This window comes from Conger conger, chromosome 9 (assembly GCF_963514075.1).
Source record: "Conger conger chromosome 9, fConCon1.1, whole genome shotgun sequence".
NCBI lineage: Eukaryota > Metazoa > Chordata > Actinopteri > Anguilliformes > Congridae > Conger > Conger conger.
The window spans coordinates 16,880,995-16,892,582 of record NC_083768.1 but is presented as its reverse complement, the minus strand read 5'-3'; the positions used below and the strand labels follow the sequence as shown (position 1 = coordinate 16,892,582).

The following is an 11,588-nucleotide window of genomic DNA, read 5'->3' as shown; positions in this document are numbered from 1 at the left end:
ACATTTGGATGAGTAGGCGATACCTTCAGAAATCTCTCCTGTTTTTCTTCAATTTTAAGGTCATTGTGTAGTACTCCCCTCTGCTGGCCAAGCTGAGGTAATACACTGTTTTTTTGTAAACCTGCATCCTGTAAGAAATGTAAGAAATGAAGATGAATTTCACTCTGACTAAATGCAATATAAACGCATGGCTTTAGTGCACCTTGTATTTACCTGAAAGCTGCATTGCACTACTTTGGAATCCAAGCAGTGTTCCACAAAACACCGAAAGAAAACTAGTTTATTTTGGATTTCTTTATACAACCATTTGGTTTCCTTCAGTAACATTTTATGAAGTGTGCAATTGAAATCATGTCACAAATGAGTATTTATACACAAATAATTGAATATATTTGACTTTTTCAAATGTAATGTTAATTTAGGGCGGCATGGATGGTGTAGTGGGTAGCACTGCCACCTCACAGGAAGGAGTTCCTGGGTTCGAATCCCTGTCGGCTGGGGCCTCTCTGTGCGGAGTTTGCATGTTCTCCCGTGTCTGCATGGGTTTCCTCTGGGTACTCTGGTTTCCTCCCACAGTCCAAAGACATGCAGGTTAGGCTGATTGGAGTCTAAATTGCCCATAGGTATGAGTGTGTGAGTGAATGGTGTGTGTGCCCTGCGATGGACTGGCGACCTGTCCAGGGTGTATTCCTGCCTTTCGCCCAATGTATGCTGGGATAGGCTCCAGCCCCCATGCGACCCTGTTCAGGATGAGTGGGTTCGGATAATGAATGAATGAATGTTACTTGAAGAAACTAAAGTGAACAAATCCCTTGTCCGCATATAACAATTTCACCAGCAGGTGGTAGTGTTACACCACATTTACCAAACTGGTAACAGAACGTTTACTTAGTATTTCATTGTTTTGTGTAGTATTTCTCCATTCAAGCTAGCATATTTTTATTTACTCTGCATGTTCTAGGAATGCCAGTAAGTGACTCATGACTAATTTACTATGTCCATTTCACATGGAGAGGAGTACGCATACCAGAACATAACCTGGGCTTATAATCCAGATTCAGCATTCATACAGTATTTTGCCTCAAGACACATCAACACAAAGCAGAAACTGCAGTAAATCCTGAAAAATGTCCTATTTTCACTTGTACTCCTATCTGTAATAATATAATATAACAACAAGATTTAATATAACTACTTTTTAAAATACAAAAAACTTTGATGTTAGATTACTTTTGACAAAAAGGGGCAGGGCTCTGTGAAAGGTTAAAAAGGTCAGAAATGCTAATCATCAGCTTTTCTTTTATAATTCCTCAACCACGACAGGAGAGGGAGAGTAGATCATTGCCCTTTCCCCGGTCCTCGTTACAGGAGTGATGCATTCTTTAGCATTCTTTAGATTAAGCACTCTGCTGAAGTCGAGACAAGTGCTGGGGTCAAGAGCAAATTTGTTGTTCTTTTAACTTTTCCTAAGGGAAGGGAAGGGGGTCAGGGGTATTGCATCTAAGGTCAGAATTCCTCTTCCCATAGATTCTTGTACTGTCAGGATTTCCCCTGTGTGTGTGTGTGTTGGGGGGGGGGGGTTGTCAGTAGGCCAAGGAGTGAGACACCACTGAAACACACAAGAACAAAACACTTGAACGTGTATCTTATGTGCTTTAGCGCCTCAAGTCAGGCTTGGTCCAGAATGCAGACCTCGTATCTGATGTTCCTCTGTTCAAGCACAACATTACTAGTCCTGTCTTGCATCAGTTGATTACCAGTAGTTCTACATACTTTTTCATGTGTTCCAGTTGAGAGGCTAACGCTGTAGGGCCCCTGCAGTAGGGGGAGCTTGTCAGTGTAACTGATGCTGTTTTGGTTTCCAACACCGATTAAAGCACTCCATTGACTGTAATAGACGCACAATTGGTCTGCAAGCAGTTCTCCTTCTGGGCTCAGTGGAAAACTACCCGAAATGCCCTGCGAGAATTGGGCTGAAGCACTATGGTGTGAGGTTATCGATTTAACATATTGATGATACTTCATGGTTCCTGTCATAACCGTGACCCTGTTGCCATCTTAAAGCGCCACATTCTTCACCACCCCCCAAGCCTTGTACAGGCACGTCCAGCAGAGAGTCTAGCCTCAGGTGCAGCTCATCCCCCTATAGATCTGCGTGGAGTTATGCAACGTTGTCTTTGCATGGAAAACTGTCCATCCCCAGGCACTGTTCACTGTTTTTATGGAGTCTCTCTCTCTCTCTCCCCAACTCTCTCTCTCTCCCCCAACTCTCTCTCTCTCTCTCTCGTGCTCTCTCAGCCCAATATGCTTAAATGTACTGTACAACTGTGCAGTCTTTTCCGCAACAGAGATTCAAAGTCCACTTCACTACAATGCTTCCCATTTGTAGTGTTGTCTGATAATTGTATAATGTTATGTTACAGCCATTGTGCAGATTGTCTCAACCAGGAGCCACTTCACTCCACTTTCTCCAACCTGCTCATCATAAACTGCAAACCACCTGCTAACAACCAAACAAGCCTCTCATTAACCCAAAAGCCACTATTAGCTCCAGGTTCTTAAGGCGTAATGAGCTTTTTCAGTAACGACATACTTTCAGAAGGTCATGAACTGTTTGTTTTACAAAAGGCACGTTATTGTTCTGTATACATAAGCCAACAACACCCCACTGCCACAGGAAAATCACCTCTTAAATGTAATGGAGTGAACGTGATCCTTATATGATTCATACTGTATCAACTTTTATAAACTGTAGTTCTAACACTGAGAATTCTGGAATTCTTGGAAATTTCTATCCATTCTTCATGAATGCTCCATAAAAAAATGTTTATGCCACGCCTCACAATTCAAGGGTAAGAAGAATCTAATTATGATGAATCAAAATGCATTGGACACAGTGTCCTTTCACATTGAACTGACACTAAATATATCAGGGAATGCTGATGAGATCATATACGTATCAGTCCAGTTCAATACCAGATTCATTGAACAAAATGGGATCCAGTTTTCAACACCATATGGTAAAACTTCCCTTTGATTCCTCAAGCTTCTGGAGGATAAACACTGCAAAAACTAATGTTCTAGTGTTATATGTGTACTTAAAATCTTATTTCTATTACTTATTTGCAAATGAGGTGAGACAGTTGAACTCATTTCAAAATGTACCAATGGGATAAGAAAATCCCTCGTCAACTTATTTTTTAGCAGCAATGCTACAGGACTACACCACCATATGCAAGAGTCTAGTGTACAGACCACAGCAGTGGAGAGGTCAGCCTCAGGTAGGTTAGCCAGGCTTAGCAGTGTTAGCGTCTCTGGGCTGCCATCTGGACCAGGATCAAGGCTCCTCTCCAGCCAGGACTCTTCTGGTCCAGGACGGAAGCTGCGTGGGTTTCCAGATTCTTTCAGCATGTTTACACTTCCTCTGACCTGTTGTAGGAAGGAAGGTGAAAGAACCTGGCACTGTGAAGGTCGATGTGTTGGCAGCCGAAACCAAGGCAACTGGATTACATCACAGCCAGGCACCACATCATACTGAGACATTTGGAATGAGCTGCGCACATCAGACCAAGATTGTTTTCGAACCTTTAAAGCATTCAAACCACTTCCCCGTTAAAACGGACAAGACTGTCATTGATTTCAACCATTTCAACCAAGTGAAACTACACCTAATTGATCCCTAATTTTTTTCAGCTAGACACAATTTCAGGCCAAGGAACAAGCGACAAACCTGCTGCTTAATGACCAGTAAGTGTCTTTTGATGTACATAAACCTTTTCCATAACTTTCCTGGGTCTGGTTCTCCTTCTCCAAAGAGGTTACTAAAGTATGCAGTATATAACGCACTGAGTAAAGAAAAACTTAATGCTGCACCTTTGTCATAAGGAACTCGATAGAAGAGAGAGAGAGAGAGAGAGAGAGGATGGGAAAAATTCAGGACATACGAGGATGAGTGGATTTGTCAGTGCTTCAGTATGAAATTATCACAAATCTGTTAAATATCACGGCTGGCCCTAATAACATCTTATATATCTTATCTACTTGAAAGATGATATACTGTTCCATGAACAGTTTTTGACTATGATTACAACCACGATGATGATGATGAAAGGGCTGTTATATTGCCCAACTTACAATAACAGACAGGAGATATAATTCAAAAATCCACATACCCAAATGAACCAAAAGGATTAACTCTGTTATATTGTCAGTAATCAATGTCAGTTTATTTATTTTTTAACTTAATTTTTTGGAATGCTAACATATCATGGACTTTTACAGGTGCAAGTCATGATGTAATTGAGCATCTGCCAAATGCCAATAATGTAATGTAATGTAATTGATGATACACATGACATCACACCCTTTTGTGTGTCCTCTTCCAGTTGGTTACCAATAAGCCTATTGCACTGCAAGAAGTGAACGTGAGGGTTGGATAGTTGACATATTGTACCACTTCCAAATCCATCTCTTTCTAAATGCAAATGTGATACAGGCCAACATAATTATGCCTGTTTGCCTGCCAGACAAGATCTTTGGATAGATAGGAACTTCACGGTGTTATTTTAGTCTGGGAGGGTAGCTGTCAACACTTAAGACAGAATCATGTCATCCCGGGTGCACACACCTTAAATGTCCTGGCACTTGACTGATTTCGGATTAGATATTCCAAGCTCTCTTTACTGAATTTGCCATGTGCGAGTCCATCCGGGCAGTCACCTCGATGCCAAGATGAGCACCTCCATAGACCTTCTGTTTTAGAACAGTCGGTGCGCCTTCATTTATGCAACTTCAACTTAAGTTGAATTAGCGCGTGACATCACCTGTGAGAAACATATTATGTGGAGGAATTATTGTCAAGGATCTACAAGCATTCAAGTATTCAAGCGCAACGCATCTAACATTTAACTTCAGCTGTATAGCCTATCAAGTTACGTTATATACCGAAATAATATTCAATTTCATGTTGCAAAATTGTTAACTTAGGCTGTACATTGCGTATCACTGCTTTGTCTGGAACTGTTAAGATAGGTTGCGATAATAGCCTGGACCATAACGGACTCCCGTTCAGCCACTTCAGCTCTTCAGCTCTTTTTTGAGACAAAGCGAGTACAATTACTTCAAAAATGTGTTAAAATAAGACCTGCAACGAGAAAAAATGGGTGGCCCTCGGATATCCAGGTTTTACTTTTTTTGGCTCAAGGCTCGTCCAATATTCTCTCTCTCTCTCTCTCTCTCTCTCTCTCTCTCTCTCTCTCTCTCTCTCTCTCTCTCTCTCTTTCTCTCGCTGAAGATGAAAGGTGAAGGAATGAATAGCTCGGGGGGTGAGTGAGTGAATAGCTCCGCGCTAGAAACACCCACCTTCCCAAGTCTGGACCGACGGAGAAGGAGCTGGGGATAGTTTGCAAGTATCTGGGGAAGTCAGTCACCTTTTCAGACGTAGTGAAAAGACGTCTTTTTTCGAAAGGTATGTTTTTGTTTATTAGTTTTGTTCTATTTTGCATGCACTATTGCATGCTCGCTGTTCTAGGCATATGCGCACGTACAGTGGAAGAGTTTTCAATTACTGAGCTGAGTCGATAATTTGAAAGTAAGACTAAGTCACTTATGTAGGAAAATAATTGCATGCTGCCTATTTCAATTCAAGCGTGCACTTAACCGAACAACAAAATATTTCAGATGTTTTGACAACGATGTTTACTGCTACACAGCAGACAATTTGTTCTCATTACAATACAGGGTGTCCTTGCATACATGTTCTGATTCAGTGTCGTATTTTAGCTTTAGCCTGTGATAGTCTAATGCATAAGATGATTCAGTACAGTAAATAGTATTAATGTTCAGCGATATACTGAAGATGCTTTTTTATCAGTTGATGGCATTGTGGGGTTTTTTGTATTATAATGGTACTCATTGCTGATATATTAACTGGGAGTCATAGTACTTGGTGATTGCTATTTTTATTGTTTTTTTTTGTTTTTGTTTTTGTTTTTCTGCGTCTATACGTAAGCGTATATATTTTACAATGTGCATTAATTATTTGAACAGGTTACATTAGCTCCGAACTATTAATGGTTTGTGCCGTTTGCTATCAACTTGACAATGAGCTGTAAATTAGTTAATTAAAATGATTCATATAAAATCACTTGAATATTTGAAGCTGTGTGTTTGAATTTGAATACGTTTTTCGGACATAACACGCAGGTACATACTAATGAAGCGAACACGCTGATTAAGGCTTGCCAATTAAAATTTCACAGCATCTCTGCATTGGCTTGTATTGGTTTTGTCTTGATTAATTTGCTATTCTAATACCAATTGATCTTTCATATAATTTGTTTTTGTTCGTTGACTCCAAAACAGATTCGACCTTTTGTAGGTGTCTTTGTCCGAGTAGTAGAGTCTCAAGGTCTAACATGCAAATTATGTTCCCAATTTCTCAATCTCTGCTCTGAAGCAGTGCCTTTTTTCTTGTGTGGTTCAATTCATACAATGTGTTATGCAGAAGTGCTATTTACATATCATAGATTAGTTATTTTAGATCATAGATTAGTATCAAGTATAAGGGATTATTTGTGAGTTTTTGGCCAATTTGCCTGTATAAAAATAGCTTTGCCTTGTTGCATTGTGTAAAGCAGAACAGTGATTGTCAAGTGGGAATCCTATTCTGCTGTAGTGGGCTACTGTGTCATTACTAAAAACATTTATTTGTTCCAAAATTGGATTGATCTTGTTATCAACTAGTACTTAGACACTGAAATTTAACCCCATATTCATAATGGTAACTGTAGCTGCATGGCACACAAGATATAGGACATGGATAAACTGAAAACCCTGAACTGTGTAAAAAGCAATTGTATAGGTATAGAAATCTAGAATCTTCCATCTCTCCTTGTGGAAGTCACTTTGTGAGATACTCCAATGAACGAGTACCTGCTTCCCTCCCCCCTCAGTAGCTGTGTGCCAGTGCAGATTAAGGTCCCATTGACAGGTCTGTCTCCTGTGCATCCAGGTGTCCTGTGAACCCCCCACGCTGTGGAAATTATGCAGTTTTCGGGACTCTTCCCAGTCTTCTTGGTCACTCTGGCCACCATTTTCAACAACCCAGCTCAGGGTCAAGGTAAATACTGCTGTGTCTTTATCTGTCACAGGGCTTTTGATGTGCAGGTTTGGTCCAGTGTCGTTGTTTTTTCATTTGCCTACTGTGTATCCTACTATGACCCAGCACTTTGTGTTTATCCCCGTCATTACCATGAGTCTCTGGTCAATCTCAAGAAGCACTATGCTGAAATCTACACTACAAGGGACGTACAATAAAAATAATACAACATTTCTTGAACATGTTTTCACTGCAGCTTTTTCTTTGTCATCCAAGACATTTATTATTTCCTTCTGACAGGTCTCAGGAGGATATGTGGTGTTTTTGTTTGTTAGTTTTTCTAATGGTAGTTGCCTTATTTGAAATTCAACAGTGTGACGTCCGCACATCCACATAAAAGCAAACAAAATGTAATCAAGAATGGCTACATTAAAGCTCTACCATGTTGATTTCCATTCATCCCACGTGACACATTACCAATACCCGAGAGGCTGGACTCTGTGTTGTGTGTGAACTGTTTTAAAAAGTTTAATTAGCATGTCTGAGGGGGTCCAAGCTGACATTCTTGCAAGGCCCTTAAGTGAAGTCAACCTCAAAAATTCCTATAAAGCACACGCTGCGTGCAGCTCTGGAACAGTTCCTCTCCATAAAATATCCGGTTGCTAAGAGCCTGAATTAGCCACTGTGGAGAACGCGTGGTCTGGACAATTTATCCAATTAATCTCCGGAGTGTTTCCATTGGGTACAGCTCAAAATATCACTCAGTGGAGAGCCCAAGCAGGTACGGGTTGACAAGTCCCATCGGGGGAGTAGGGAGGATGGCTTCCCATTTAAATGTTACTCCCTGGAGAAGAGCCAGTGGGTGAGAGCTGAAGCCCCCACCCATCGGAACGCGCCCAGCAGGTACAAGTTGAAACCCCTCTCAGGAAAACAGCCGGAGGGCAGGAGTTGAAGAGTTTTCCCTCAGAGTAGTTGTTGGAAGCATATTGTAGGCTGTGGGATCACCAGAGCACTCAGCCCAAGGGGTCAGGTGAAGACCTGCTGGATCGTTTCTGAATGATGGGTATACTGTGTGTCCCTAAAAGCCACCTTGTGTTCCACAATGAGACATCATCTCTGGCAGGCAAAAAAAAGCTCCTAGTTTTTTGCTGTGAGTGCTGATTTTTCTGTGTGTGTGTGTGTGTGTGTGTGTGTGTGTGTGTGTGTGTGTGTGTTTTTATTAATGTTATACGACTTTGGAAGGTGAAACTCTGGTTGAATCTCTTCATGTTTCGAGAAGCTGAGAACCTGCTGTAGGCCCCTCAGCGGATGATTGAGCTGTTGGTAAAAGATAAGTAGTCAAAGCATTTCAAAATGAAAGCCAAGCTAAAAATCAAATAAGCCAACTGAGTAAAAATGATAAAAGGCCCTGAAGGTTCTGAGGTACGTTCACTCCTCCAACACAGATAGAGTTGAATAAATGACCGATAGCCATGCCCATAACTGCAGATTACTGTCACATTTCTGTACATTACCCTTATTCAGGGCCCACTACCTGTATTCAAGTCACAAGTCAGAACTTGATTTGCTGGTGCTGGAAGCCCTGCCTTCAGCTGTCAGGAAATGAGATCAGGAGAGGACAGGAAACCAGAGGAAAAATACAGAAATGTGACATAAAGACGAAAGTCTTTCAGCGATTCAAGCATTCTTCCTTTACAATAATCGACTTATTCAATTTGCTATTATGACTCACATCCATCAACGGTTCTGTGCAATTCCGGACCTGTTTCCGAGCTATGTTTTATTGGGGAAAGATGTTTAACAAGTGAATGTACAGCAAGTCAGAAAAAAAACTGATGGGCTTGTTTTCACAGCATTGTCATTATGTCTGCATAAATTTGGTTAGTGTTGTGCAGTACATTTTTGAGACACGGTGTTGCAAGACTTTCCGGATGGGACTTCTATCTCCATCAGTTGTACATTGCAAGCGATTCTAACCGATTTCTGCCTTTCATATTTTGTCCTAAAACCTTATGATTATATTATCTATGTTGTTCCTGGAGATTTGTATTGTCCTCAGTGTGTTGTTGATTCAGCAGGTCTATTTGCGCTGTCTGCTGTCATCATCCTCTGTACAGCCAGGATCAGATACACACTTTCTTCTGATTCTACTGATCCAATGCACACAATTGCATATACATTTACACACATATGCACACATACGGTACGCACAAATGCACACGTTATCTGACTGAGCAGGGATTGAATATTGCCTGGAGAAAGGAGAACTTTGCTTCAGAAAATTAAGTCCAGCAGGGTACCCATCTGCCTATTTCAGGTTGGTGAGTTCGGTACAGTATTTTTATTCCTGTTTTTCATCTGCCCATACATGTCTGAAATTCGCCAAACCATATCATGGATATGAAAACCATGTGTGGATATGAAAACCGAGCCTGATTTCATATCCACGCCCCTGATTCTTTGGGCCACCAGTCAATGATTTCAGTTCACTGTGTATCCAAAGACTCGCTCACATTTTTTTGGCGAGACAGAGTGTGTTGGTATGTAAAGGGTGCATTGGCAAGAGGCCTTCTGCTTATGAAGACACAAACACAAAAGTTTGTGGGAACTTCTTATTTTTTATTTACCGAACTGCATCAATATGGAACGGGAATGAGTTGTTATTGGGTATATATTTTTTCTGATGGTTATGAACGGTTGTCAAACTAATGCATTCGGAAGAAAGTGGGGTGAAAGTGGAATGCAACTGCAGCTGTAGATAGATAGATATCTACTCCATTCTTTGTGATGGCAGGAATAGATGCTGAACATACTATTCCAGTGTTTGTTGCACTTATTGAAAAGTCACATTCTCTTTTTCAAACACTTCCTCTGGATTTGAGTCATATAACTGATTTTAAGGTGTTTATCGCAATCTCTGTGAAATTGTAGAACCAACCTATGCTTCTGGAAAAGGGGGAGAAATTGTTATTGGAAGCTAAATCTATCACCAGTGCACTCATTGTGAAATAAAAAATTCAAACGTTTCCTGTGCAGGCTTCTTCTGCTGTGTGCATCCACAGGAAATGTAAAAGTTGTCACAGTCTGATAAACTCCCCCTTGCTAGTGTGTTTCATCAAACGTTGAGAAAGAGAATATGACTTGGCTTTCTATGTGACATCTGTGGTGTTCTCCAAGTCTGTATCTTTTTTTGTTGTGAAGATACAATCTTGTCTTTTTTTGCTGTGAAACACAGATGGAATTACTGCTACGTTTATATTCTGGCTGAAGTCAGTCTAACTACTAATAGCCCACTAGTCATGAACATAAACCTAGCTCTCTTGATGGATGTTAATATGATAGCAGTTCTGGGTTTGTGATTGGTGATTAGCGGACAATTAGCTTTTGGGTTGAATTCTGCCCTCTATCTTTGCTTCTAACGACTGTATACTCACATCTAGTATCTTATCTAACACCCTTTATGTTCATATAATTCTCAATTATTAGCCACTGTGTGTGGAATTATGTGAGAATTAACCAGAAACCTTCCTTTTTTATTTTTATTTTTACAGTTTCATCTCCACGGCGACTACGTTTTAAAGTGCTGGGTTCAGACAAATTGCATGTGTCTTGGAAGGAGCCAAGAGGAGATTTTGAAAGCTATAGATTTATTTATAACACTGAACCAGGTAAGATGGATTGTTATCTTATTGTTTTTGTCTGTGTAGGATCAGTGAGGCCCTTGGCTTTTCTAACCATTTAAATTATTTATTTGGAAAATTGAATATTATCTAACATAAATTCTAGGTCATATATTTCTTTGATTTTCTCTCCATAGGTTTTATATTCTGTCTCTTTTTATATAAATTTTGATGCATGAATGTTAAGATTCCCACATGTATATATTCAAGACAGTGAAATAACCTTTCTAGGATGATTTTCTACGAACCAATAACACAAATGTCTCAAATCAAGAAAATAGAGAATAGAGAGCCATCTTGGTTCTCCACAGATAATCTGGATGGTATTGAGGCTATTTAAAAACATGCTTTAAAATCTGTGTGTGTTTACAGAGTTAACTGTATTAGGTGAGTTCAGCATTATACTTCTGTAGAGGTTGAATGTGCTAATTAGCACACCTTCATTTCATGTGGCTACATTGTATAAGTGTGACTGATGCCTCCAAACTAACATCACTGAAGAGCAGCATAACATTCCCTCTGACAAACCTTTATTTATATACACAGTATAATTGTACATTGTACATACACAATGTGTAGGTATTATTTACAAGAGAACTGACCAGAAAGTTTGTGGGGCCTCATTTATAAAATCATCTTGGAATTCATCATAAATGTGAGCATACAATCGTTTCCTAAAATTGGGGGTGATATACTGTATCTCCCTGTCTCCCGCAATGAGACGCAATGCTATGAGCTATTGCAGCCATAGACAAAGGTTAGCTATATAAGTGAGGTCCCTGACTCTTTAATTTGAGTATAACCATTTT

At 40.1% G+C, this 11,588-nt stretch overlaps 1 protein-coding gene across 1 annotated transcript in view; it reads left to right on the top strand.

Moving 5' to 3' along the window:
- The first annotated feature begins 70 nt into the window (after nucleotides 1-70).
- LOC133136448 (collagen alpha-1(XIV) chain-like) overlaps nucleotides 71-11,588 on the top strand; it is an 81,251-nt gene continuing 69,733 nt past the window's right edge. The window contains exons 1-5 of the mRNA XM_061253929.1: nucleotides 71-97; nucleotides 3,694-3,747; nucleotides 5,294-5,467; nucleotides 7,013-7,120; nucleotides 10,651-10,767. Coding sequence (XP_061109913.1) covers nucleotides 7,045-7,120; nucleotides 10,651-10,767 — 193 coding nt within the window. The 5' untranslated portion in view covers nucleotides 71-97; nucleotides 3,694-3,747; nucleotides 5,294-5,467; nucleotides 7,013-7,044. The remainder of the gene's footprint in view (nucleotides 98-3,693; nucleotides 3,748-5,293; nucleotides 5,468-7,012; nucleotides 7,121-10,650; nucleotides 10,768-11,588) is intronic.